This window comes from Salvelinus namaycush, chromosome 32 (genome assembly GCF_016432855.1).
Source record: "Salvelinus namaycush isolate Seneca chromosome 32, SaNama_1.0, whole genome shotgun sequence".
NCBI classification, from domain to species: Eukaryota; Metazoa; Chordata; class Actinopteri; order Salmoniformes; family Salmonidae; genus Salvelinus; species Salvelinus namaycush.
This window is the reverse complement of record NC_052338.1, coordinates 32,972,155-32,999,654: the sequence shown is the minus strand read 5'-3', so window position 1 is coordinate 32,999,654 and position 27,500 is coordinate 32,972,155. Positions and strand designations below refer to the sequence as shown.

The 27,500-nt window shown below is 48.1% G+C and overlaps 1 protein-coding gene and 1 long non-coding RNA gene across 2 annotated transcripts in view; both read left to right on the top strand.

Moving 5' to 3' along the window:
• The window catches only part of LOC120027100 (CLIP-associating protein 2-like), a 121,072-nt gene that overhangs the window by 65,422 nt on the left and 28,150 nt on the right, over window positions 1-27,500 (top strand). The window contains exons 9-22 of the mRNA XM_038971939.1: window positions 1,090-1,166; window positions 2,263-2,501; window positions 2,967-3,102; window positions 3,224-3,294; window positions 5,011-5,070; window positions 5,738-5,815; window positions 6,413-6,580; window positions 8,742-8,782; window positions 9,021-9,170; window positions 10,247-10,270; window positions 13,836-13,934; window positions 18,311-18,475; window positions 20,540-20,584; window positions 22,851-22,958. Coding sequence (XP_038827867.1) covers window positions 1,090-1,166; window positions 2,263-2,501; window positions 2,967-3,102; window positions 3,224-3,294; window positions 5,011-5,070; window positions 5,738-5,815; window positions 6,413-6,580; window positions 8,742-8,782; window positions 9,021-9,170; window positions 10,247-10,270; window positions 13,836-13,934; window positions 18,311-18,475; window positions 20,540-20,584; window positions 22,851-22,958 — 1,461 coding nt within the window. The remainder of the gene's footprint in view (window positions 1-1,089; window positions 1,167-2,262; window positions 2,502-2,966; window positions 3,103-3,223; window positions 3,295-5,010; window positions 5,071-5,737; window positions 5,816-6,412; window positions 6,581-8,741; window positions 8,783-9,020; window positions 9,171-10,246; window positions 10,271-13,835; window positions 13,935-18,310; window positions 18,476-20,539; window positions 20,585-22,850; window positions 22,959-27,500) is intronic.
• Window positions 23,300-27,498, top strand: LOC120026906. Its single transcript, XR_005473245.1, has 3 exons — window positions 23,300-23,665; window positions 27,026-27,170; window positions 27,414-27,498. It is a non-coding gene; the product is annotated as an uncharacterized LOC120026906 (long non-coding RNA).

Below are 27,500 nucleotides of genomic sequence, written 5' to 3'. Positions count from 1 at the left end.
TTCATATCTCTGCCCTTCTATCTGTTATCATCAGTCACGTCTCTGCTCTTCTATCTGTCATCATCAGTCACGTCTCTGCTCTTCTGTCTGTCATCATCAGTCACGTCTCTGCTCTTCTGTCTGTCATCATCAGTCACGTCTCTGCTCTTCCATCTGTCATCATCAGTCATCTGTCTGCTCTTCCATCTGTCATCATCAGTCATCTGTCTGCTCTTCTATCTGTCATCATCAGTCACGTCTCTGCTCTTCTATCTGTCATCATCAGTCACGTCTCTGTGGCTCTATCTGTCATCATCAGTCACGTCTCTGTGGCTCTATCTGTCATCATCAGTCACGTCTCTGCTCTTCTATCTGTCATCATCAGTCACATCTCTGCTCTTCTATCTGTCATCATCAGTCACGTCTCTGTGGCTCTATCTGTCATCATCAGTCACGTCTCTGTGGCTCTATCTGTCATCATCAGTCACGTCTCTGTGGCTCTATCTGTCATCATCAGTCACGTCTCTGCTCTTCTATCTGTCATCATCAGTCACGTCTCTGCTCTTCTATCTGTCATCATCAGTCATGTCTCTGCTCTTCTATCTGTCATCATCAGTCATGTCTCTGCTCTTCTATCTGTCATCATCAGTCATGTCTCTGCTCTTCTATCTGTCATCATCAGTCACGTCTCTGTGGCTCTATCTGTCATCATCAGTCACGTTTCAACTCCAATCCTAATCTAGAGGACCTGATTAGAATAATTAGCTGAATCAGTTTAGTTACGATCAGGTTAGTGGGGTTGTAGTTAAAACCTACAGGAGGGTATCTCTCCAGGAACAGGGTTGGAGTTAAAACCTACAGGAGGGTCTCTCTTCAGGAACAGGGTTGGAGTGAAAACCTACAGGAGGGTATCTCTCCAGGAACAGGGTTGGAGTTAAAACCTACAGGAGGGTCTCTCTCCAGGAACAGGGTTGGACAGCCCTGCTCTAGTACATTAATAGTATTGTTGAATCAAGTCAGATAGTGCTTGGGAGGGACAACTTATAGTGTCACTCAGACTGGGGGATACATGTATTCTGACCTCTGACCTCCTCTGACCTATGTCTCTAGGTGCGTCTAAGGATGGAACCGGGGGCATTGATGAGGAAGACTTCATCAAAGCTTTCACTGACGTCCCCACAGTACAGGTATTACACACTAGTATAGATTAGTACCAGGACTGCAAGCAATGTAGACAAGACAGTTTGTATACCATCACTAGTGTGAAATAAATCTCTCTGTCTCTCTCTTCTCTCGCTTGTCTCGTCTGTCTCTGTCTCGTCTGTCTCTTGTCTCGTCTGTCTCTTGTCTCTTGTCTGTCTCTTGTCTCTTGTCTGTCTCTTGTCTCTTGTCTGTCTCTTGTCTGTCTCTTGTCTCGTCTGTCTCTTGTCTCTTGTCTGTCTCTTGTCTCGTCTGTCTCTTGTCTATCTCTTGTCTCGTTTGTCTCGTCTCTCTTGTCTGTCTCTTGTCTCGTCTATCTCCTGTCTCGTCTGTCTCTTGTCTATCTCTTGTCTCGTTTGTCTCGTCTGTCTCTTGTCTATCTCTTGTCTCGTCTGTCTCTTGTCTCGTCTATCTCTTGTCTCGTCTATCTCTTGTCTCGTTTGTCTCGTCTGTCTCTTGTCTCTTGTCTGTCTCTTGTCTCGTCTATCTCTTGTCTCGTCTGTCTCTTGTCTATCTCTTGTCTCGTTTGTCTCGTCTCTCTTGTCTGTCTCTTGTCTCGTCTATCTCCTGTCTCGTCTGTCTCTTGTCTATCTCTTGTCTCGTCTGTCTCTTGTCTGTCTCTTGTCTATCTCTTGTCTCGTCTATCTCTTGTCTCGTCTATCTCTTGTCTCGTCTATCTCTTGTCTCGTCTATCTCTTGTCTCGTCTATCTCTTGTCTCGTCTGTCTCTTGTCTCTTGTCTCGTCTGTCTCTTGTCTCTTGTCTCGTCTGTCTCTTGTCTCTTGTATGTCTCTTGTCTTGTCTATCTCTTGTGTCGTTTGTCTCGTCTGTCTCTTGTCTCGTCTATCTCTTGTCTCGTTTGTCTCGTCTGTCTCTTGTCTCTTGTCTGTCTCTTGTCTCGTCTATCTCCTGTCTCGTCTGTCTCTTGTCTATCTCTTGTCTCGTTTGTCTCGTCTGTCTCTTGTCTATCTCTTGTCTCGTCTGTCTCTTGTCTCGTCTGTCTCTTGTCTCGTCTGTCTCTTGTCTCGCCTGTCTCTTGTCTCGTCTGTCTCTTGTCTCGTCTGTCTGTCTCTCTCTGTGTCAGATCTACTCATCTCGTGACCTGGAGGATAACCTGAATAAGATCAGAGAGATCTGTTCTGATGACAAACATGACTGGGACCAGAGAGCTGCCGCAATGAAGAAGATCCGCTCGCTGATTGTTGCCGGGGCGACGGAGTACGAGTGTTTCTACCAACACCTGAGGCTGTTGGACGGAGCGTTCAAACTGTCAGCTAAAGACCTCCGATCACAGGTGGTACGAGAGGCCTGCATCACTGTGGCGTGAGTACCACACACACACTTTTCCACATCTTTGTACATTACTTCTCAAAAAAAAAAATGGGGGAAAAAATGGAAGTGACACTTAATATATCTCTCCCTCTCTTTCCCCCCTCTTTCTTCCTCTCTCTCTCTCCCACCTCTCTCTCGCTCTCTCTCCCACCTCTCTCTCTCTCCCCCTCTTTCTCTCCCTCTCTCTCCCTCTTTCTCTCTCCCTCTTTCTCTCTCCCTTTCCCTCTCTCTCTCTCTCCCCCTCTCTCTCCCCCTCTCTCTCTCCCCCTCTCTCTCTCCCCCCTCTCTCTCTCCCCCTCTCTCTCTCCCCCTCTCTCTCTCCCTCTCTCTCTCTCTCTCTTTCTCTCTCTCTCTCCCTCTTTTTCTCTCTCTCTCCCCCTCTCTCTCTCTCCTTCTCTCTCCCCTCTCTCTCTCCCCCTCTCCTTCTCTCTCCCCTCTCTCTTTCCCCCTCTCCAGTCACCTGTCGACAGTGTTGGGTAATAAGTTTGACCATGGGGCCGAGGGCATTCTTCCTGTCCTGTTCAACCTCATCCCGAACTGTGCCAAGGTTATGGCCACTTCAGGGGTGTCTGCTATACGCTTCATCATACGGGTGAGTTAGACCCCACACACACACACACACACACACACACACACACACACACACACACACACACACACACACACACACGTACCACAGATAATAAAATGACTGTGTATGTGTCTCTCTGCAGCACACACACGTACCCAGGCTCATTCCCCTGATCACCAGTAACTGCACATGCAAGTCTGTGGCCGTCAGAAGGTGAGCATGATGAAGAGGATTGTAGTAATGATGATGATGAAACTGAAGAGGATTGTATTAATGATGATGATGATGAAACTGAAGAGGATTGTATTAATGATGATGATGATGATGAAACTGAAGAGGATTGTAGTAATAATGATGATGATGATGAAGAGGATTGTAGTAATGATGATGATGATGAAGAGGATTGTAGTAATGATGATGATGAAGAAGAGGATTGTAGTAATGATGATGCTGATGAAGAGGATTGTAGTAATGATGATGATGAAGAGGATTGTGATGATGATGATGATGAAGAGGATTGTAGTAATGATGATGATGATGAAGAGGATTGTAGTGATGATGATGATGATGAAGAGGATTGTAGTGATGATGATGATGATGAAGAGGATTGTAGTAATGATGATGATGATGAAACTGAAGAGGATTGTATTAATGATGATGATGAAACTGAAGATGATTGTAGTAATAATGATGAAACTGAAGAGGATTGTAGTAATGATGATGATGATGAAGAGGATTGTAGTAATGATGATGATGATGAAGAGGATTGTAGTAATGATGATGATGATGAAGAGGATTGTAGTAATGATGATGATGAAGAGGATTGTAGTAATGAAGAGGATTGTAGTGATGATGATGATGATGAAGAGGATTGTAGTAATGATGATGATGATGAAGAGGATTGTAGTAATGATGATGATGATGAAGAGGATTGTAGTAATGATGATGATGAAGAGGATTGTAGTAATGAAGAGGATTGTAGTAATGATGATGATGATGAAGAGGATTGTAGTAATGATGATGATGAAGAGGATTGTAGTACTGATGATTTTTAACATTTACATTTAAGTCATTTTAGCAGACGCTCTTATCCAGAGCGACTTACAAATTGGAAAGTTCATACATATTCATCCTGGTCCCCCCGTGGGAATTGAACCCTGGTCCCCCCGTGGGAATTGAACCCACAACCCTGGCGTTGCAAGCGCCATGCTCTACCAACTGAGCCACACGGGACCATGATGATGAAGAGGATTGTAGTAATGATGATGATGATGAAGAGGATTGTAGTAATGATGATGATGATGATGAAGAGGATTGTAGTACTGATGATGATGATGATGAAGAGGATTGTGATGATGATGATGATGAAGAGGATTGTAGTAATGATGAAGGTGATGATGAAGAGGATTGTAGTAATGATGAAGATGATGAAACTGAAGAGGATTGTAGTGATGATGATGATGAAACTGAAGAGGATTGTAGTAATGATGAAGATGTTGAAACTGAAGAGGATTGTAGTAATGATGAAGATGATGATGATGAAACTGAAGAGGATTGTAGTAATGATGATGATGATGAAGAGGATTGTAGTAATGATGATGAAACTGAAGAGGATTGTAGTAATGATGATGAAGAGGATTGTAGTAATGATGACGATGATGAAACTGAAGAGGATTGTAGTAATGATGATGATGATGAAACTGAAGAGGATTGTAGTAATGATGATGATGATGAAACTGAAGAGGATTGTAGTGATGATGAAGATGATGAAACTGAAGAGGAGTGTAGTAATGATGAAGATGAAACTGAAGAGGATTGTAGTAATGATGAAGATTAAACTGAAGAGGGTTGTAGTAATGATGATGATGATAATGATGAAACTGAAGAGGATTGTAGTAATGATGATGATGATGTTTCTTCCTCCCTCAGGAAATGTTTTGACTTCTTGGACCTGCTGCTACAGGAGTGGCAGACCCAGACTCTGGAGAGGTGAGAGTTCAACACCACAGCATCACAGATATGGGGACTGTTCAAAATACAAAGGACTCTTGGTAGCATCTTATTCACATGTTATTTGCATGACGTAACAATGTACATATTGCCAAAGCGTTGTCTGGAAATTAAATGATTCATTTACAATATTAACATTCGTTAAAATAGTAATAATCGAGCTTGTCGATGGGGGACAATCAGTAACAACAATAACCAAGGGTCAAAATAACCGCACAATGGACAATAACAATGGCATAGAGGACATGAGCACGTTGATTGGTCTGTCAGACACTGTCCCTCAACTTATGGCAGGCAGCAATGTAGTGCGCTGCCAACCCACAGCTCTCTGCGTCCTCCCCTAACAGGGTGGTAGCCTATCCTCATCAGAGAGGTCTTTGAAACCTTGAATAAGGGTTTCAAATTTGGGGAAATTACACTCTCCAATTGTTTTATATTTTTGACATTTAGTCAGGAAATGCAGCTCCGTCTCAGGTTCTGCTATTGTGCAGTGGTTGCACAGCCTTTCCTCTACAGGGAGCCAGGTTTTCCTGTGTCTACCCTTCTCAATGGCAAGGCTGTGCTCACTGAGCCTGTACTTAGTCAAGGTTTTTCTAAGGTTTTGATCAGTAACCATGGTCTAATAGTTTGTCTCGCTGTCTCTCAGACATACAGCGGTGATGGTAGCCAGCATTAAGAAGGGAATCGCAGATGCTGACGCAGAGGCCAGGGTAGAGGCCCGCAAGTAAGACACACACACTCAGCATTACACACACACACTCTCAGCATTACACACACACACACACACTCTCAGCATTACACACACACACACACACTCTCAGCATTACACACACACACACACACTCAGCATTACACACACACACTCGGCATTACACACACACACTCGGCATTACACACACACACTCGGCATTACACACACACACACTCGGCATTACACACACACACACTCGGCATTACACACACACACACACTCGGCATTACACACACACACACTCGGCATTACACACACACACACTCGGCATTACACACACACACACTCGGCATTACACACACTCGGCATTACACACACACACACTCGGCATTACACACACACACTCGGCATTACACACACACACACTCGGCATTACACACACACTCTCAGCATTACACACACACACTCGGCATTACACACACACACATTTTCCTACAGACATACTCACACATTATTTCTCTCTCTCCCTCCTCCGCTCTCGCTTTCCTTCCTCCCCTCTCTTTCTCCTCCCCTCTCTCTCTCTCCCTCCTCCCCTCTCTCCCTCCTCCCCTCTTTCTCTCTCTCTCTCAGGGCATACTGGGGTCTTAGGAACCATTTCCCTGGGGAGGCGGACTCTCTGTTCAACTCGTTAGAACCGTCCTATCAGAAGAGCCTCCAATCATCTCTCAAGAGTTCTGGGAGTGTGACGTCTCTTCCTCAGAGCGACCGCTCCTCTTCCTCATCACAGGAGAGCCTTAAGTAATGACCCCTGACCTTTAACTATACCTTTTTGAGCGGAGGGGCTCAGAGGTACCCGGAAAGTAATATTCTGCTCTCTCACCCTTTCTTTCTCTCCTCTCTGCTCTCCTCTCTCTGCTCTCTCTCTGCTCTCTTTCTCTGATCTCTCTCTGTTCTCGCTCTGCTCTTCCTCCTCGCTCTGCTCTCTCTCCTTGCTCTGCTCTCTCTTCTCTCTCTCTCTGCTCTCTCTGCTCTCTCTTCTCTCTCTCCTCTCTCTGATCTCTCTCTCTGCTCTCACTCTGCTCCCTCCTCGCTCTGCTCTCTCCTCGCTCTGCTCTCTCTCTTCGCTCTGCTCTCCCTCTTCGCTCTGCTCTCCCTCTTCGCTCTGCTCTCCCTCTTCGCTCTGCTCTCCCTCTTCGCTCTGCTCTCCCTCCTCGCTCTGCTCTCCCTCCTCGCTCTGCTCTCCCTCCTCGCTCTGCTCTCCCTCCTCGCTCTGCTCTCTCTCTTCGCTCTGCTCTTACCTCCTCGCTCTGCTCTCCCTCCTCGCTCTGCTCTCCCTCCTCGCTCTGCTCTCCCTCCTCGCTCTGCTCTCCCTCTTCGCTCCGCTCTCCCTCTTCGCTCCGCTCTCCCTCTTCGCTCTGCTCTCCCTCTTCGCTCTGCTCTCCCTCTTCGCTCTGCTCTCCCTCTTCGCTCTGCTCTCCCTCTTCGCTCTGCTCTCCCTCTTCGCTCTGCTCTCTCCTCGCTCTGCTCTCTCCTCGCTCTGCTCTCCCTCTTCGCTCTGCTCTCCCTCTTCGCTCTGCTCTCCCTCTTCGCTCTGCTCTCCCTCTTCGCTCTGCTCTCCCTCTTCGCTCTGCTCTCGCTCTGCTCTCCCTCTTCGCTCTGCTCTCACTCTGCTCTCTCTCCTCGCTCTGCTCTCTCCTCGCTCTGCTCTCTCCTCGCTCTGCTCTCTCCTCGCTCTGCTCTCCCCTCGCTCTGCTCTCCCTCTTTGCTCTGCTCTCCCTCTTTGCTCTGCTCTCCCTCTTTGCTCTGCTCTCCCTCTTTGCTCTGCTCTCCCTCTTTGCTCTGCTCTCCCTCCTCGCTCTGCTCTCGCTCTGCTCATCCTCCTCTCTCGCTCTGCTCTCCCTCCTCGCTCGCTCTGCTCTCCCTCCTCGCTCGCTCTGCTCTCCCTCCTCTCTCTGCTCTCTCTCCTCGCTCTGCTCTCCCTCCTCGCTCTGCTCTCCCTCCTCGCTCTGCTCTCCCTCCTCTCTCTGCTCTCCCTCCTCTCTCGCTCTGCTCTCCCTCCTCTCTCGCTCTGCTCTCCCTCCTCTCTCGCTCTGCTCTCCCTCCTCTCTCGCTCTGCTCTCTCTCCTCTCTCGCTCTGCTCTCTCTCCTCGCTCTGCTCTCTCTCCTCGCTCTGCTCTCCCTCCTCTCTCGCTCTGCTCTCCCTCCTCTCTCGCTCTGCTCTCCCTCCTCTCTCGCTCTGCTCTCCCTCCTCTCTCGCTCTGCTCTCCCTCCTCTCTCGCTCTGCTCTCCCTCCTCTCTCGCTCTGCTCTCCCTCCTCTCTCGCTCTGCTCTCTCTCCTCGCTCTGCTCGCTCTCCTCTCTCTCCTCGCTCTCCTCTCTCTCCTCGCTCTGCTCTCTCTCCTCGCTCTGCTCTCTCTCCTCGCTCTGCTCTCTCTCCTCGCTCTGCTCTCCCTCCTCTCTCGCTCTGCTCTCCCTCCTCTCTCGCTCTGCTCTCCCTCCTCTCTCGCTCTGCTCTCCCTCCTCGCTCTGCTCGCTCTCTCTCCTCGCTCTGCTCTCTCTCTCTCCTCGCTCTGCTCTCTCTCTTTCTCCTCGCTCTGCTCTTTCTCCTCGCTCTGCTCTTTCTCCTCGCTCTGCTCTCTCTCCTCGCTCTGCTCTCTCTCCTCGCTCTGCTCTCTCTCTATCTCTCTCGCTCTGCTCTCTCCTCGCTCTGCTCTCTCTCGCTCTGCTCTCTCTCTCCTCGCTCTGCTCTCTCTCTCTCTCCTCGCTCTGCTCTCTCTCCTCGCTCTGCTCTCTCTCTCTCTCTCCTCGCTCTGCTCTCTCTCCTCGCTCTGCTCTCTCTCTCTCTCTCCTCGCTCTGCTCTCTCTCTCTCTCCTCGCTCTGCTCTCTCTCTCTCTCCTCTCTCTCCTCGCTCTGCTCTCTCTCTCTCTCCTCGCTCTGCTCTCTCTCCTCTCTTTCCCAGTCGTCCTCTGTCATCTAAATGGTCAGCTGCTCCTGGAAGAGGTGAGACACACACACACACACACACTACTTCTCCGGTATTGATGACATGATTTTGTGGCGTGTACGTTATTTGTTTGTGTTTTATTATATACAGTACATTCAGAAAGTATCCAGACTCCTTCATTTTCCCACATACTTTCTGGAATCCACTGTTATGTGATTGTATAGTACGTGGTGATGAGTTCTGTGCATGTGTCTGTGTGTATATATATATATATATCCTCCCTTCCCCTCCCAGTCCCGGCGGGTCATAAGGGCGGGGCGTCGCCGGGCTCCCTACAGCGTTCCCGTAGCGATGTAGATGTTAATGCAGCAACGGTTGCTAAGCAGAGGCACATCGGGCAGGTGGGGCCAGTGAGACTGACCCCCGGCTCCTACTCCTCATTGGGTAAGGAAGCTGTCAATCAAACCAGACAGCCAACCAATCAGACAGGCAGTTTAGACATGAGTCTGAGTGACAGACAGCTGACTGATATAGTCTATCAAATAATCAATCACCCAGGCGCGCGCACACACACACACACACACACGCACACAGAAAGGTATGGTGCTGTATGTTAAAATGATTTCCTAGTGCCTTCAGGACCTGGGCTGAACATCTCTCTGAATATACTTCCTGCCTCTCTCGTCTCCCGTGTTTGTCTGAGCGTGGCTCTGTGTGCTTTCTGCCTGTATGTGTGTTGTATGGCTGTGTTTGTCTGAGCGTGGCTCTGTGTGCTGCCTGCCTGTATGTGTGTTGTATGCCTGTGTTTGTGTAGATATGTGCTGTCAGTGTGTATTTGTTAGGCACGTTAGTAGTTCCGCATGATTCACTGTTTGGACTATGTTCTGTTACTAACATATACACTATACCTCTTTCTCTCTCTGCATCTCTCTTTCACTCTCTCTCTTTCACTCTCTGCATCTCTTTCACTCTCTCGCTTTCTGCATCTCTTTCACTCTCTCTTTCACTCTCTGCATCTCTTTCACTCTCTCGTTCTCTGCATCTCTTTCACTCTCTCTCTTTCACTCTCTCTTTCACTCTCTGCATCTCTTTCACTCTCTCTCTTTCACTCTCTGCATCTCTTTCTCTCACTCTCTGCATCTCTTTCTCTTTCACTCTCTGCATCTCTTTCACTCTCTCGCTCTCTGCATCTCTCTTTCACTCACTCTCTCGCTCTCTGCATCTCTTTCACTCTCTCTCTTTCGCTCTCTGCATCTCTTTCACTCTCTCTCGCTCTCTGCATCTCTTTCACTCTCTCTATCACTCTCTGCATCTTTCACTCTCTCGCTCTCTGCATCTCTTTCACTCTCTCTCTCTGTCTCTCTCTCTCTCTGCATCTCTCTCTCTCTCTCTCTCTCTCTCTCTCTCTCTGTCTCTCTCTCTCTCTCTCTCTCTCTCTCTCTCTCTCTCTCTCTCTCTCTCTCTCTCTCTCTCTCTCTCTCTCTCTCTTTCTCTCTCTCTTTCTTTTTCTCACACTAAAGATGATGCCTCAGATAAAACAGATGGTAAGATCAACTTCTCCTTCACTCCCCCGCTCAAAAACTCCTCACGCTTTTTTTCTTCATGTTTTTAATTCCTCCCTTCCTCCTTCCTGTGTATTCTGGGAGTGGCCCTGGACAGGGAAAGAGTTAACTCTGTAACCCCAGCCAATCTGTAACCATGGTGTCTTCTGCTGTTCCTCACATTATCTCATATTCCAGTTTGGTCTTCTGTACCAACATTTTTTAAATATATATTTTACTTTAGATGAAAGCAGAGCTACAAAATGGTATCTCATACACTGAATTTGAGGAACAATGGGGAAAGTAATTCTGCTTTCAAAGATTAACTTGTAACCACACTTTTGAGAAAATGGCTTTTGAACATTTTGGTCCACCTTCTAGAGAGCTCTTTGTCTACACCCATTTAGGGTGGTTCACACCCTCTTAAGCCTTATCCCCAGTGCGCTTGTGTACTAAACAACCAAAGGTCTATGCTACGGTCTACGGTCTATACTACGGTCTATACTACGGTCTATACTACGGTTTACGGTCTATACTACGGTTTACGGTCTATACTACGGTTTACGGTCTATACTACGGTTTACGGTCTATACTACGGTTTACGGTCTATACTACGGTTTACGGTCTATACTACGGTTTACGGTCTATACTACGGTCTATACCACGGTCTACGGTCTATACTACGGTTTATGGTCTATACTACGGTTTACGGTCTATACTACGGTTTACGGTCTATACTACGGTCTACGGTCTATACTACGGTTTACGGTCTATACTACGGTGTACGCTCTATACTACGGTTTACGGTCTATACTATGGTTTACGCTCTATACTACGGTCTACACTACGGTATACGGTCTATACTACGGTTTACGGTCTATACTACGGTTTACGGTCTATACTACGTCTTTCGGCATGTCTGTAGACACTTGTCGCAGTGACATCATGAACATTCTATTGTCGTACAACATCAAACTTGTCGTTTGTCATTATGAACAATTTTCTAAACCAAAAACGACAGGCTGCAGGACACCAGCAGCCTGGTGGTCCAAAATGGCATAACTGGTGTATTTTAACACCAATATACCCATCCATTTAAAAATGAATCTAGTAAATGTCAATGTAACAAACCAGGCAACTAAAGAAACTTTCTAAACAATGTTTTGGTTTGTTTCTAGCTTGTTACCTAACCTTAAGCTAGCTGGCTAACCTTAAGCTAGCTGGCTAACCTTAAGCTAGCTGGCTAACCTTAAGCTAGCTGGCTAACCTTAAGCTAGCTGGCTAACCTTAAGCTAGCTGGCTAACCTCAGGTTAGCTGGCTAGGCAGTTCAAATAATGACCATATCATATAGCTGACGACGTCTTCACTTCAGCTAATTTGTATTCAATATTACAGTGAAATAAACTCACAACAAGATCATTATTTACAAGTTAATTGCGAGCTATAGTAATTACAGAAAATAACTTGTGATTGTGACTAAATAAAAGCAGGGCATTCTACCGGAGAATTTTAGAACTTGGACACTGTTTCGTTGACCTAACGTTATATCTTAATTTGACTTTGGTGCAGGTCATGTTATTAAAGTGACTATGCCTAGATGATACCAACTGAGAGTAGCAGCGGTGTAAAAGAGGGAGGGGGCAATGCAAATAGTCTGGGTAGCCATTTGATTAGATTTTCAGGAGTCTTATGGCTTGGGGGTAGACTTGGCGCTCCGGTACCGCTTGCCGTGCGGTAGCAGAGAGAACTGTATATGACTAGGGTGGCTGGAGTCTTTGAAAATTTTTAGGGCCTTCTACTAACACCGCCTGGTATAGAGGTCCAGGATGGCAGGAAGCTTTGCCCCAGTGATGTACTGGGCCGTCTGCACTACCCTCTGTAGTGCCTTGCGGTCGGAGGCCGAGAAGGTGCCATGCCAGGCAGTGATGCAACCAGTCAGGATGCTCTCGATGGTGCAGCTGTAGAACCTTTTGAGGATCTGAGGACCCATGCCAAATCTTTTCAGTCTCCTGAGGGGGAATAGGTTTTGTTGTGCCCTCTTCACTTGGTGTGCTTGGACCATATTAGTTTGTTGGTGATGTGGACACTAAGGAACTTGAAGCTCTCAACCTGCTCCACTGCAGCCCGTCGATGAGAATGGGGGCGTGCTCGGTCCTCTTTTTCCTGTTGTCCACAATCATCTCCTTTGACTTGATCACGTTGAGGGATCGGCTGCAGGTAGGATTAATTATAATCCACATTTCCAGTTCCTGCAGGATGATTTTCCTAAATGAGTTAGCTAACTCACTCTGCACCAACTACTGTTGGTTCAATATTAGCTAGCTCGCTAACATTAGGCTACAACTAGCAATGCAAATGGCTCTGAGATACGAATAATATTACTACACAGATCATACACATAACGTTAGCTAGCTAGCTAACAGAAAACTACTTTCTGACAAAATTAGAAACTTATCATATCTGAAAATGTAGCTAGCTACTCTCTTACCCGTTGATGAATGCTTCTCTGTCACGGAGGCCATTGTTGCCCTTAGTTTGAAGATGTAATCCGGAGACAGGTGTTTTATACAACAGCCTCCTGTGTGTTCTCTTTGACTCCCTCCGCAAATTTTCAATCAAACACCAGAATCTTCTCCTTATCTGTCTTACTCTGCTTCCACCGGATATTCTACTGATTTCAGAACTCAGTCCTCCAGAACGTGGAGAGTATTGTCAACACTAATGCAGTTCTTTGTGATATCTTGAAAAATAGCTGAGTTTTAAAGTGATTACCTACACATACTGATCAGCTCATGTTATAGACGGAAGCGTGTTACATGGCTGACCAATCCCAACTCATCTCTAGGCATGTCCAGACCATCCATTATTTCAGCCAATCATGGCTAGCGGGAAGGTTCCTGGCTTTTTCCGTGGCTAAACCAACTAAGTTCATAATTGTAACAATTTTATTCATATTTACACAAGTTTGTTGTTTAGGCACATGAACGTTCACATGTTCCAGAAGGCATTTCTGCAAAAATAAATGTTTAAGTTCAAATACCTCTCCTGTGAAGTAGTGACGTACGACACACGTCTTGTTTCCTGAAATAATTCACAAATTCCATCTCGTATCTGGAACTAGAGCGTATGAAATAAGGAAAGAGAATCCCAAAGTTCTGATTTTAATGTTGTTATAAGTAAAAGTCAGATATTATTTGGGTATTTTAGTCAGCCTAGCTAAATCATATTACATGATCTTTGACCTCTGACACAGCCCCCCCCCCCCCCCCCCCCCCCCCCCTTCCTCTCTGTGTCTGACTGTAGGGGTCAGGTCAGTCAATGGTAAGACAATAGTACTTACTGTAGGTCTAGACTGTAGACTGTAAGACAAGTTATTGTTTAGACTAGTTAGGTATGTACGTGTATATTGACTAGTATTCTGCAATAGTGCTTCTCTTACCTTCTCTAAACTAGTGCTTATTGCTTCGTAGTGGAGGGTGGTGGGCTCTGTTCTATTCAGAAAGTGTGAGAAGAAGAGTGTGTGTGTCCAGTCAGTGTCCGGTCTAACAGTATGACCTGTGACCTCAGGTCGTCTGAGGACCAAGCAGCCTCTCACCACGGCAACCAGCGTCAGCCAGGTGGACTCCCGGGGACGCAGCCGCACCAAGATGGTGTCCCAGTCACAACGTAAGGAGAAACACACACATACCTTAAACACGTATACATACACACACGTTCACACAGCTTTTGAGCCTCAAATGAATACCACGTCCCTCACACAGTGTTCCACTGCTGTGGATGTATAAGTGTATTTGAGTGTGTGTTTGCGCGCGATAAGTTATTCACGCTCTTTCTGTAGTCGCTGCTGGTATCCCTCACAGTGACAGTAAGCTCCTGCACATGTCTTTTTTTATACCTCTTAGGTTCCTACGAATCAGATTGCACACCAGGTATTGTGTGTGTGTGTGTGTGTGTGTGTGTGTGTGTGTGTGTGTGTGTGTGTGTGTGTGTGTGTGTGTGTGTGTGTGTGTGTGTGTGTGTGTGTGTGTGTGTGTGTGTGTGTGTGTGTGTGTGTGTGTGTGTGTGTGTGTGTGTTGGTTAAACGGACCCATTATGTTGCTCTCATGGTCACTGTTGTTTTTTGTGAGACGGGGTGTGTTCTCTGCATGCTCTGTTGTCTCACCGCTGAGTGTTTTGTTGTTGGTGTGAAGAGTCCAGGTCTGCCAATAGTAATACCAAAACATGACAAAATACAGCAGGAGCTAGCTAACTCACTCTGCACCAGGAGGCGCAAACTCACGCACTCTGCACCAGGAGGATCTAGCTAACTCACTCTGCACCAGGAGGAGCTAGCTAACTCACTCTGCACCAGGAGGAGCTAGCTAACTCACTCTGCACCAGGAGGAGCTAGCTAACTCACTCTGCACCAGGAGGAGCTAGCTAACTCACTCTGCACCAGGAGGAGCTAGCTAACTCACTCTGCACCAGGAGGAGCTAGCTAACTCACTCTGCACCAGGAGGAGCTAGCTAACTCACTCTGCACCAGGAGGAGCTAGCTAACTCACTTTGCACCAGGAGGAGCTAGCTAACTCACGCACTCTGCACCAGGAGGAGCTAGCTAACTCACGCACTCTGCACCAGGAGGAGCTAGCTAACTCACTCTGCACCAGGAGGAGCTCGCTAACTCACTCTGCACCAGGAGGAGCTCGCTAACTCACTCTGCACCAGGAGGAGCTCGCTAACTCACTCTGCACCAGGAGGAGCTAGCTAACTCACTCTGCACCAGGAGGAGCGAACTCATGCACTCTGCACCAGGAGGAGCTAGCTAACTCAAGCACTCTGCACCAGGAGGAGCTAGCTAACGCACGCACTCTGCACCAGGGGGCGCTAGCAAACTCACGCACTCTGCACCAGGGGGCGCTAGCAAACTCACGCACTCTGCACCAGGGGGCGCTAGCGAACTCACGCACCAGAAGGCGCTAACTCGCTATCTCTGCACCAGGAGGCGCTAACTCGCTATCTCTGCACCAGGAGGCGCTAACTCGCTATCTCTGCACCAGGAGGCGCTAACTCGCTATCTCTGCACCAGGAGGCGCTAAGTCGCTATCTCTGCACCAGGAGGCGCTAACTCGCTATCTCTGCACCAGGAGGCGCTAACTCGCTATCTCTGCACCAGGAGGCGCTAACTCGCTATCTCTGCACCAGGAGGCGCTAACTCTCAAGAAGTATTGTGTGGACTCCCCCTGGCAGGAAAAAAATAAGAGATTCTAGGAACAAGAGATGAACATTGAGAAAATGAAGAATGATGGGGAGATATCTTTGTGCTAGAGAGCTGTGCCGGGGCAGGTTTGGGCTGTGTGTGTTTGTGAGAGAGTGTGTTTTAGAGCATTTTTACTTTGAGGTGTTTTTATTTCTTCCATTGTGAAGCTGCTTTGCTTCGTCAGCGATACTGCTGTGTCACACACCGGCTACCCATCATGCAATGCTCTACCGTTCCTCCATCGAGCATCACAGCTGGTTCCGTGTGTGTCAGCCTTCAGTTTATTCAATATTTAATTGATACATTTATTTACGTGTTTGAATCGTGTTCATTGTCGCTCTCATTTTCTCGTCTAGGATCGCTCGGAATGCTCCCATGATGCTCTCTGTTCTAACGTCCATGGTGCTTTGTGCTCTAACACCGTAATCCATCTTGTTTAACTTCCTGTCCCCGCCTCTGCTCCCTTTCCAACCAATGGTCCTACGGCTCCTCCCCCCTATTTCCAATTCCTCCTCCTCATTGGTACAGGATCTCAGTCTGCTACCATCGTTGGTGGTAAGAATCTAACGTCTACTACCTGTTACCCTCACCCCCTCTCTCACCCCTCACCCCCTCTCTCACCCTTCATCTGTTCTCCCCCTCCTTCCCCCTCACCCCCTCTCTCACCCTTCATCTGTTCTCACCCCCTCTCTCACCCTTCATCTGTTCTCACCCCCTCTCTAACCTTTCATCTGTTCTCACCCCCTCTCTCACCCTTCATTTGTTCTCACCCCCTCTCTCATCCTTCATCTGTTCTCACCCCCTCTCTCACCCTCTCTCTCACCCTCCTCCCCCCTCATCCAAGCTGGCCACCTAAAGCTCCACCCCCTATCTGGCTGAAGCATGCTGGGACTTTTAGTTCAAACTAAAACATGGCTGTCTGCCTTCTTATGACTCCTTACTCTCTGAGCTGAGGCCTGTGTCTACCTGTTAGGAGGGAGCTGAGGCCCGTGTCTACCTGTTAGGAGGGAGCTGAGGCCTGTGTCTACCTGTTAGGAGGGAGCTGAGGCCCGTGTCTACCTGTTAGGAGGGAGCTGAGGCCCGTGTCTACCTGTTAGGAGGGAGCTGAGGCCCGTGTCTACCTGTTAGGAGGGAGCTGAGGCCCGTGTCTACCTGTTAGGAGGGAGCTGAGGCCTGTGTCTACCTGTTAGGAGGGAGCTGAGGCCTGTGTCTACCTGTTAGGAGGGAGCTGAGGCCTGTGTCTACCTGTTAGGAGGGAAGGCAGGAGCTGAGGCCTGTGTCTACCTGTTAGGAGGGAAGGCGGGAGCTGAGGCCTGTGTCTACCTGTTAGGAGGGAGCTGAGGCCTTTGTCTACCTGTTAGGAGGGAGCTGAGGCCTGTGTCTACCTGTTAGGAGGGAGCTGAGGCCTGTGTCTACCTGTTAGGAGGGAGCTGAGGCCTGTGTCTACCTGTTAGGAGGGAAGGCAGGAGCTGAGGCCTGTGTCTACCTGTTAGGAGGGAAGGCAGGAGCTGAGGCCTGTGTCTACCTGTTAGGAGGGAAGGCAGGAGCTGAGGCCTGTGTCTACCTGTTAGGAGGGAGCTGAGGCCTGTGTCTACCTGTTAGGAGGGAAGGTGGGAGCTGAGGCCTGTGTCTACCTGTTAGGAGGGAAGGTGGGAGCTGAGGCCTGTGTCTACCTGTTAGGAGGGAGCTGAGGCCTGTGTCTACCTGTTAGGAGGGAGCTGAGGCCTGTGTCTACCTGTTAGGAGGGAGCTGAGGCCTGTGTCTACCTGTTAGGAGGGAGCTGAGGCCTGTGTCTACCTGTTAGGAGGGAGCTGAGGCCTGTGTCTACCTGTTAGGAGGGAGCTGAGGGGATAGACGCGGGAGATATAAGAGCGGGGGAGGGAGAGAGGGAGCGATGCATTGGTGATTCTGCAGGGGAGGTGGAATGCCATGTGACCATCATGCTCTGACAGAACAGACCATTCCGATCTGTGTATTCTAGTATGGTCTGTGTATTCTAGTATGGTCTGTGTATTCTAGTATGGGTTGTGTATTCTAGTATGGTCTGTGTATTCTGCGTGTGTGTATTCTAGTATGGTCTGTGTATTCTGCGTGTGTGTGTGTGTATTCTAGTATGGTCTGTGTATTCTGCGTGTGTGTGTTCTAGTATGGTCTGTGTAATCTGTGTGTTTGTGGTGAAATAGATTAATTTGATATGTTTCAGTTGTGTAGTAAAGAGGTTTTCTCACTCGTGTCACATGACCCTCTCTTTCCACACATTTCCCTTTCACACCTGTTCTCATCTGTCTTTGAGTTAGGACATCACAAAACTAAAGCACATGTAGATCTGTGTCAGGCACAAGGCATTATGGGCCGTGATATATTGTACTCCATGTCATTATTTGGGAATAAGCAAACGACCCACCAAAGTGATGACAGTCCCAAGATGGCCGCCGAAGCTGGTCCCCTGAGTCTGGTTGAAAACAACTCCTAACCCTGGAATCAAAATGACTGACGTTCCATGGAGTCCAGTCACCATGTTCATACACACATCTAGTGCCTTCTGATCTGCGAGCCAGACCTGGGTCAATAATACACTCAAATACTTTCAAAGACTTTAGTTACACTTGGGAATAATACTTCCAAAAGGTAAAAGCTCCCAAGCTAAATCAAGCGCACCTCGTACTTCTAAGTGTTTGACTTATGTGTTAAATTGATCCCAGATCTGATGCAGACATGGTGATGATGCTAGGGGCTGTTGTTGTTCCGTAGACAACAGGGTCTCATGACTGGTGTGTGTTCTGTGTTCCCTGTCTCTCTCTAGCCGGCAGTCGGAGTGGTTCCCCGGGTCGCGTCCTGACCAGTACCACTCTGAGTACGCTGGGTTCTGGAGCCCAGAGGGTCTTAGCTGGGACAGGGGGGAGACGTAGCCGCATCCCCCGCAGCCAGGGCTGCTCACGAGACTCCTCCCCTACACGCCTGTCTGTCGGTGAGTAGAGCACACACACCCGAAGCAGGTCCCCAAGCCGCCTCCTCTTCCTTATTCCACAGGATGTATTGATTTTTATCTTTGTTATTTCTAAACCAATAAAATCATCCGCTCCCCCATTGTCCTGCTTCTGTTTGTTCCTGCTCACGTCTGATTGGCTAAGGCCCAGAGATTGACAGCTCTCTCTCTCTCTCACACACACAGCGGTTCTGCGTGCATCTCACTCTGGCCTCCTACCTTTTCTCGTTGTCGTGACAACTTGATCAATCCCCACCAATCGCATGCTTCCCTTATCACCGCATGGTTTGTGATGATGTCACAGATCAGTCCGTTCGTTTCTCCCAACAACTTTGAAAGCAGGAACTCTTTTAAAGCTGACCTCTATTTTACTCCTTCTGTCTTTCTCCTCTCCTCCCTCTTTCTCCTTCCTTTCCTCCCTCTCTTTCTCCTCTCCTCCCTCTTTCTCCTCTCCTTCCTTTCCTCCCTCTCTTTCTCCTCTCCTCCCTCTTTCTCCTCTCCTTCCTCTTTCTCCTCTCCTTCCTTTCCTCCCTGTCTTTCTCCTCTCCTCCCTCTTTCTCCTCTCCTTCCTTTTCTCCTTCTGTCTTTCTCCTTTCCTCCCTCTTTCTCCTCTCCTTCCTTTCCTCCCTCTCTTTCTCCTCTCCTTCCTTTCCTCCCTCTTTCTCCTCTCCTCCCTCTTTCTCCTCTCCTTCCTTTCCTCCTTCTGTCTTTCTCCTCTCCTCCCTGTCTTTCTCCTCTCCTCCCTCTTTCTCCTCTCCTTCCTTTCCTCCCTCTCTTTCTCCTCTCCTCCCTCTTTCTCCTCTCCTTCCTTTCCTCCCTCTCTTTCTCCTCTCCTTCCTTTCCTCCCTGTCTTTCTCCTCTCCTCCCTCTTTCTCCTCTCCTTCCTTTCCTCCCTGTCTTTCTCCTCTCCTTCCTTTCCTCCCTGTCTTTCTCCTCTCCTTCCTCTTTCTCCTCTCCTTCCTTTCCTCCCTGTCTTTCTCCTCTCCTTCCTTTCCTCCCTGTCTTTCTCCTCTCCTTCCTTTCCTCCCTGTCTTTCTCCTCTCCTTCCTTTTCTCCCTCTCTTTCTCCTCTCCTTCCTCTCTTTCTAATTTCCTCACTCTTTCTCCTCTCCTTCCTTTCCTCCCTCTGTCTTTCTCCTTTCCTCCCTCTTTCTCCTTTCCTCCCTCTTTCTCCTCTTCTTCCTCTCTTTCTCTTCTTCCTCTCTTTCTCCTCTCCTTCCTCTGTCTTTCTCCTCTCCTTCCTTTCCTCCCTGTCTTTCTCCTCTCCTCCCTCTGTCTTTCTCCTCTCCTTCCTCTCTTTCTCCTCTCCTCCCTCTTTCTCCTCTCCTTCCTGTCTTTCTCCTCTCCTTCCTTTCCTCCCTGTCTTTCTCCTCTCCTTCCTCTCCTCCCTGTCTTTCTCTCCTTCCTTTCTACCTCTCTTTCTCCTCTCCTTACTCTCTTTCTCTTCTCCTTCCTCTCTTTCTCCTCCCTCTTCCTTTCCTCCCTCTGTCTTTCTCCTCTCCTTCCTCATCTTCTCCTTCTTTCTCCTCTCCTTCCTTTCTTCCCTCTGCCTTTCCTCCCGGTCTTTCTCCTCTCCTTCCTTTCCTCCCTCTTCCTTTCCTCCCTCTTTCTCCTCTCCTTCCTTTCCTCCCTCTTCCTTTCCTCCCTCTTTCTCCTCTCCTTCCTTTCTTCCCTCTTCCTTTCCTCCCTCTTTCTCCTTCCTCTCTTTCTTCTCTCCTCCCTCTTTCTCCTCTCCTTCCTTTCTTTTTTTTTTTTTTCTTTTTTTTTTTTTTTTTTAATTTTATCCCCTTTTCTCCCCCAATTTTCGTGGTATCCAATCGCTAGTAATTACTATCTTGTCTCATCGCTACAACTCCCGTACGGGCTCGGGAGAGACGAAGGTCGAAAGCCATGCGTCCTCCGAAGCACAACCCAACCAAGCCGCACTGCTTCTTAACACAGCGCGCCTCCAACCCGGAAGCCAGCCGCACCAATGTGTCTCTCCTTCCTTTCTAACCCTCTTCCTTTCCTCCCTCTCTTTCCCCCCTCCTTCCTCTGTCATCTCTAGCTCCCTCCAGTGTTAGTTCCATCTACAAAGCAACGAGCAGAGGAGGTAAGAACTCTCCGACTCATCCCTCTAACAACTCCACCTCTGCCTGCGTCCCTCCACCCCTCCATCTTCATGTCTCTCTATATACATCTGTCCACCCCTCCATCTTCATGTCTCTCTATATACATCTGTCCATCCCTCCACCCCTCCATCTTCATGTCTCTCTATATACATCTGTCCACCCCTCCATCTTCATGTCTCTCTATATACATCTGTCCATCCCTCCATCTTCATGTCTCTCTATATACATCTGTCTGTCCCTCCACCCCTCCATCTATATACATCTGTCCACCCCTCCATCCCTCCATCTTCATGTCTCTCTATATACATCTGTCCGTCCCTCCACCCCTCCATCTATATACATCTGTCCATCCCTCCATCTTCATGTCTCTCTATATACATCTGTCCACCCCTCCATCCCTCCATCTTCATGTCTCTCTATATACATCTGTCCACCCCTCCATCCCTCCATCTTCATGTCTCTCTATATACATCTGTCCGTCCCTCCACCCCTCCATCTATATACATCTGTCCACCCCTCCATCCCTCCATCTTCAGGTCTCTCTATATACATCTGTCCACCCCTCCATCTTCATGTCTCTCTATATACGTCCGTCCCTCCACCTATCTCGCCAGCACTCTTATCTCAAAATACCAGAATCCTCCTCTCTAACCTCCGAACTCATGGCTGTGTGTCATGGCGATGGGTTGCCATGGTAATCGTGGTGAGAATTTGCATTTTGCCACTAACAAATTGGCCGCAGATGTGAATGTAGCTTCATAGGATCGGTGAAGCTTCATTGGTTCCCCATTACGCTTCCTTAGGCTGTGGTTAACTCTGATTGGAGCGTGGGTGCCGGCTCTGGCCAATGAACAGTCAGGATGAGCATGATGCTTGTTGGATAAAAACAGAGATCCTCCCCCCTCACCTCCCTCTTTCATCTGCTTCTCATTTCCTCCTCCTCGTGTGGTGTGTGTGTGTGTGTGTGTGTGTGTGTGTGTGTGTGTGTGTGTGTGTGTGTGTGTGTGTGTGTGTGTGTGTGTGTGTGTGTGTGTGTGTGTGTGTGTGTGTGTGTGTGTGTGTGTGTGTGTGTGTGTGTAAAATCAGCAGTAGGCTTGGGCAGTATCCAGATTTTCCTACCGGCAATGGACACAAGGGGCACTATTTTCAAACCCCACTGACTGAGCCTCTGTAATCCCGAAAGGTTAAGAATGCTAACAAGTACTTGTAAAATCCCATAGCAAATGCTAACGAGCGCACTGTGAATGTCTCTGGCATAAACTATTTGCAGAACAGACATCCCAGCTCATAACGTTATACAAGTAACAAAAAATGCTACACATAACACATATTAGACAGCAGAGCTCTTGATTCTCTGCTGTTACCAAGAGAAGCTTGATTTGGCAAGAAGCCAACCTAGCTACTAAATTAGCAAAACTATTGCACAACTGCAGAGCGTTTGGCTCATTGTAAACAGTTGACTGAATAGTTATAAGATATCTAGCTGGCTAACATTTTAGTTGTGATTTCTATACTGTAACTAGATCACCTGGCGCATGCTGCGCAACAGTAAGTGACTCACAAGGCTCCGGTCTCTCGTTGTGTGATTGTGAACAAACACCACGTGACTAGCGACTAGCGACAAGCGACTAGCGACTAGCGGTAATCTTCATAATGTGACGGGTGAAATTAACGTGATCGGTTTTATCTCCGAACATATTGTACAAGTTTACTGCAGGTATTTACTTTTAAAGTAAATACTCAAATGTATGAAAATAAAAACATCAAAGAAATAGTTTTGATGCTATTTGGAAAAACTATCCGGTGGCTATTTCCAACTAGCCGGTATACTGCCCAAGCCGAGGGTGAAAACATGTCATTTCAGAGCCCAGCAGTCCTGTGCTCTCTAGGGCTGTGTCTCAACAGTCTACTGTGGTTTTCTCTGTAACACCCTGCATACTATTGAGACTCACCCATGGAGCCAGAAGAGCTGTGCACTTATTCAGTCCTGTCTATCAGTGTCACTTTTATGTCTCTATCTGTCTCTCTCTGTCTCTCTCTCTCCTCCCCTCTATCTCTCTCTCTCTCCTCCCCTCTATCTCTCTCTCCTCCCCTCTCTCTCTCTCTCTCTCTCTCTCTCTGTTTATTTGTTCTATCTCTCTTTCCCTTTGTCCTCTCTGTCTCTGTCTCTCTTTCTGCTTCCCTTACCCTCTTGTCTTTCCTCTTCCCCCCCCTCCCCTCCCCTGGTACATTAACATGGTACTGCAGCTCGGGGAAGTCGTATTCCTCGGCCCAGTATGAGTCAGGGCTGCAGTAGGGAGGCCAGCAGAGAGAGCAGCAGAGACACCAGCCCTGTGCGTTCCTTTACACCTCTGGGTGAGTAACACACACACACACACACACACACACACACACACACACACACACACACACACACACACACACACACACACACACACACACATCATCTACACCATGTAGTATCACACACACACACACACACACACACACACACACACACACACACACACATCATCTACACCATGTAGTATCACACACACACACACACACACACACACACACACACACATCTACACCATGTAGTATCACTCACACACACACACACACACACACACACACACACACACACACACACACACACACACACACACATCTACACCATGTAGTATCACACACACACACACACACACACACACACACACACACACACATCGTTATGTCGTTATCTACACACATCTACACCATCGTTATTACACTGTAGAGGCTGTGGAGGTCGTTATTAGACTGTGGAGGCTTTGGAGGTCGTTATTAGACTGTGGAGGCTTTGGAGGTCGTTATTAGACTGTGGAGGCTTTGGAGGTCGTTATTAGACTGTGGAGGCTTTGGAGGTCGTTATTAGACTGTGGAGGCTGTGGAGGTCGTTATTAGACTGTGGAGGCTGTGGAGGTCGTTATTAGACTGTAGATGGCTTTGGAGGTCGTTATTACACTGTAGATGGCTTTGGAGGTCGTTATTAGACTAGAGGCTGTGGAGGTCGTTATTACACTGTGGAGGCTTTGGAGGTCGTTATTACACTGTGGAGGCTTTGGAGGTCGTTATTACACTGTGGAGGCTTTGGAGGTCGTTATTACACTGGAGGCTTTGGAGGTCGTTATTACACTGTGGAGGCTTTGGAGGTCGTTATTACACTCTGGAGGCTTTGGAGGTCGTTATTACACTGGAGGCTTTGGAGGTCGTTATTACACTGTGGAGGCTTTGGAGGTCGTTATTACACTGGAGGCTTTGGAGGTCGTTATTACACTGTGGAGGCTGTGGAGATCGTTATTACACTGTGGAGGCTTTGGAGGTCGTTATTACACTGTGGAGGCTTTGGAGGTCGTTATTAGACTGTGGAGGCTTTGGAGGTCGTTATTACACTGGAGGCTTTGGAGGTCGTTATTACACTGTGGAGGCTGTGGAGGTCGTTATTACACTGTGGAGGCTTTGGAGGTCGTTATTACACTGTGGAGGCTGTGGAGGTCGTTATTACACTGTGGAGGCTGTGGAGATCGTTATTACACTGTAGAGGCTTTGGAGGTCGTTATTAGACGGAGGCTTGGAGGTCGTTATTACACTGTGGAGGCTTTGGAGGTCGTTATTACACTGTGGAGGCTTTGGAGGTCGTTATTACACTGTGGAGGCTTTGGAGGTCGTTATTACACTGTGGAGGCTTTGGAGATCGTTATTACACTGTGGAGGCTTTGGAGGTCGTTATTACACTGGAGGCTGTGGAGGTCGTTATTACACTGTGGAGGCTTTGGAGGTCGTTATTACACTGTGGAGGCTGTGGAGATCGTTATTACACTGTGGAGGCTTTGGAGGTCGTTATTAGACGGTGGAGGCTTTGGAGGTCGTTATTACACTGTGGAGGCTTTGGAGATCGTTATTACACTGTGGAGGCTTTGGAGATCGTTATTACACTGTGGAGGCTTTGGAGATCGTTATTACACTGTGGAGGCTTTGGAGGTCGTTATTACACTGTGGAGCTGGAGTTCTTATTAACTGGAGGCTTTGGAGGTCGTTATTACACTGTGGAGGCTTTGGAGGTCATTATTACACTGTGGAGGCTTTGGAGATCGTTATTACACTGTGGAGGCTTTGGAGATCGTTATTACACTGTGGAGGCTTTGGAGGTCGTTATTACACTGTGGAGGCTTTGGAGGTCGTTATTACACTGTGGAGGCTTTGGAGGTCGTTATTACACTGTGGAGGCTTTGGAGGTCGTTATTACACTGTGGAGGCTTTGGAGGTCGTTATTACACTGTAGAGGCTGTGGAGGTCATTATTACACTGTGGAGGCTTTGGAGGTCGTTATTACACTGGAGGCTTTGGAGGTCGTTATTACACTGTGGAGGCTTTGGAGGTTGTTATTACACTGTAGAGGCTTTGGAGGTCGTTATTAGTCTGTGGAGGCTTTGGAGGTCGTTATTACACTGTGGAGGCTTTGGAGGTCGTTATTACACTGTGGAGGCTTTGGAGGTCGTTATTACACTGTGGAGGCTTTGGAGGTCGTTATTACACTGTGGAGGCTTTGGAGGTCGTTATTAGACTGGAGGCTTTGGAGGTCGTTATTACACTGTGGAGGCTTTGGAGGTCGTTATTAGACCTTGGAGGCTTTGGAGGTCGTTATTAGACCTTGGAGGCTTTGGAGGTCGTTATTACACTGTGGAGGCTTTGGAGGTCGTTATTACACTGGAGGCTGTGGAGGTCGTTATTACACTGTGGAGGCTGTGGAGGTCGTTATTACACTGTGGAGGCTGTGGAGGTCGTTATTACACTGTGAGCTGTGGAGTCTTATACACTGGAGGCTGTGGAGGTCGTTATTACACTGTGGAGGCTGTGGAGGTCGTTATTACACTGTGGAGGCTGTGGAGGTCGTTATTACACTGTGGAGGCTTTGGAGGTCGTTATTACACTGTGGAGGCTGTGGAGGTCGTTATTACACTGTGGAGGCTGTGGAGGTCGTTATTACACTGTGGAGGCTGTGGAGGTCGTTATTACACTGTGGAGGCTGTGGAGGTCGTTATTACACTGTGGAGGCTTTGGAGGTCGTTATTAGACTGTGGAGGCTGTGGAGGTCGTTATTAGACTGTGGAGGCTGTGGAGGTCGTTATTACACTCTGGAGGCTTTGGAGGTCGTTATTACACTGGAGGCTTTGGAGGTCGTTATTACACTGGAGGCTTTGGAGGTCGTTATTACACTGTGGAGGCTTTGGAGGTCGTTATTACACTGGAGGCTTTGGAGGTCGTTATTACACTGTGGAGGCTTTGGAGGTCGTTATTACACTGTGGAGGCTTTGGAGGTCGTTATTACACTGTGGAGGCTTTGGAGGTCGTTATTACACTGTGGGGCTTTGGAGGTCTTTTATTCACTGTGGAGGCTTTGGAGGTCGTTATTACACTGTGGAGGTTTTGGAGGTCGTTATTACATGTGGAGGCTTTGGGGTCTTATTACACTGGAGCTTTGAGGTCGTTATTACACTGTGGAGGTTGGAGGTCGTTATTACACTGAGGCTTTGGTGGTCGTTATTACACTGTGGAGGCTTTGGAGGTCGTTATTACACTGTGGAGGCTTTGGAGGTCGTTATTACACTGAGGCTTTGAGGTCTTTATTACACTGTGGAGGCTTTGGAGGTCGTTATTACACTGTGGAGGCTTTGGAGGTCGTTATTACACTGTGGAGGCTTTGAGGGTCGTTATTACACGTGGAGGCTTTGGAGTTCGTTATTACACTGGAGGCTTGGAGGTCGTTATTACACTGTGGAGGCTGTGGAGGTCGTTATTACACTGTGGAGGCTTTGGAGGTCGTTATTACACTGTGGAGGCTGTGGAGGTCGTTATTACACTGTGGAGGCTTTGGAGGTCGTTATTACACTGGAGGCTTTGGAGGTCGTTATTACACTGTGGAGGCTTTGGAGGTCGTTATTACACTGGAGGCTTTGGAGGTCGTTATTAGACTGTGGAGGCTTTGGAGGTCGTTATTACACTGGAGGCTTTGGAGGTCGTTATTAAACTGTGGAGGCTTTGGAGGTCGTTATTAAACTGGAGGCTTTGGAGGTCGTTATTACACTGGAGGCTTTGGAGGTCGTTATTAAACTGTGGAGGCTTTGGAGGTCGTTATTAAACTGTGGAGGCTTTGGAGGTCGTTATTACACTGTGGAGGCTTTGGAGGTCGTTATTACACTGTGGAGGCTTTGGAGGTCGTTATTACACTGTGGAGGCTGTGGAGGTCGTTATTACACTGTGGAGGCTTTGGAGGTCGTTATTACACTGTGGAGGCTGTGGAGGTCGTTATTACACTGTGGAGGCTTTGGAGGTCGTTATTAGACGGTGGAGGTCGTTATTACACTGGAGGCTTTGGAGGTCGTTATTAGACGGTGGAGGTCGTTATTACACTGTGGAGGCTTTGGAGGTCGTTATTACACTGTGGAGGCTTTGGAGGTCGTTATTACACTGTGGAGGCTTTGGAGGTCGTTATTACACTGTGGAGGCTTTGGAGGTCGTTATTACACTGTGGAGGCTGTGGAGGTCGTTATTACACTGGAGGCTTTGGAGGTCGTTATTACACTGGAGGCTTTGGAGGTCGTTATTACACTGTGGAGGCTGTGGAGGTCGTTATTACACTGTGGAGGCTGTGGAGGTCGTTATTACACTGTGGAGGCTGTGGAGGTCGTTATTACACTGTGGAGGCTGTGGAGGTCGTTATTACACTGGAGGCTGTGAGGTCGTTATTACACTGGAGGCTTTGGAGGTCGTTATTACACTGTGGAGGTCGTTATTACACTGTGGAGGCTGTGGAGGTCGTTATTACACTGTGGAGGCTGTGGAGGTCGTTATTACACTGTGGAGGCTGTGGAG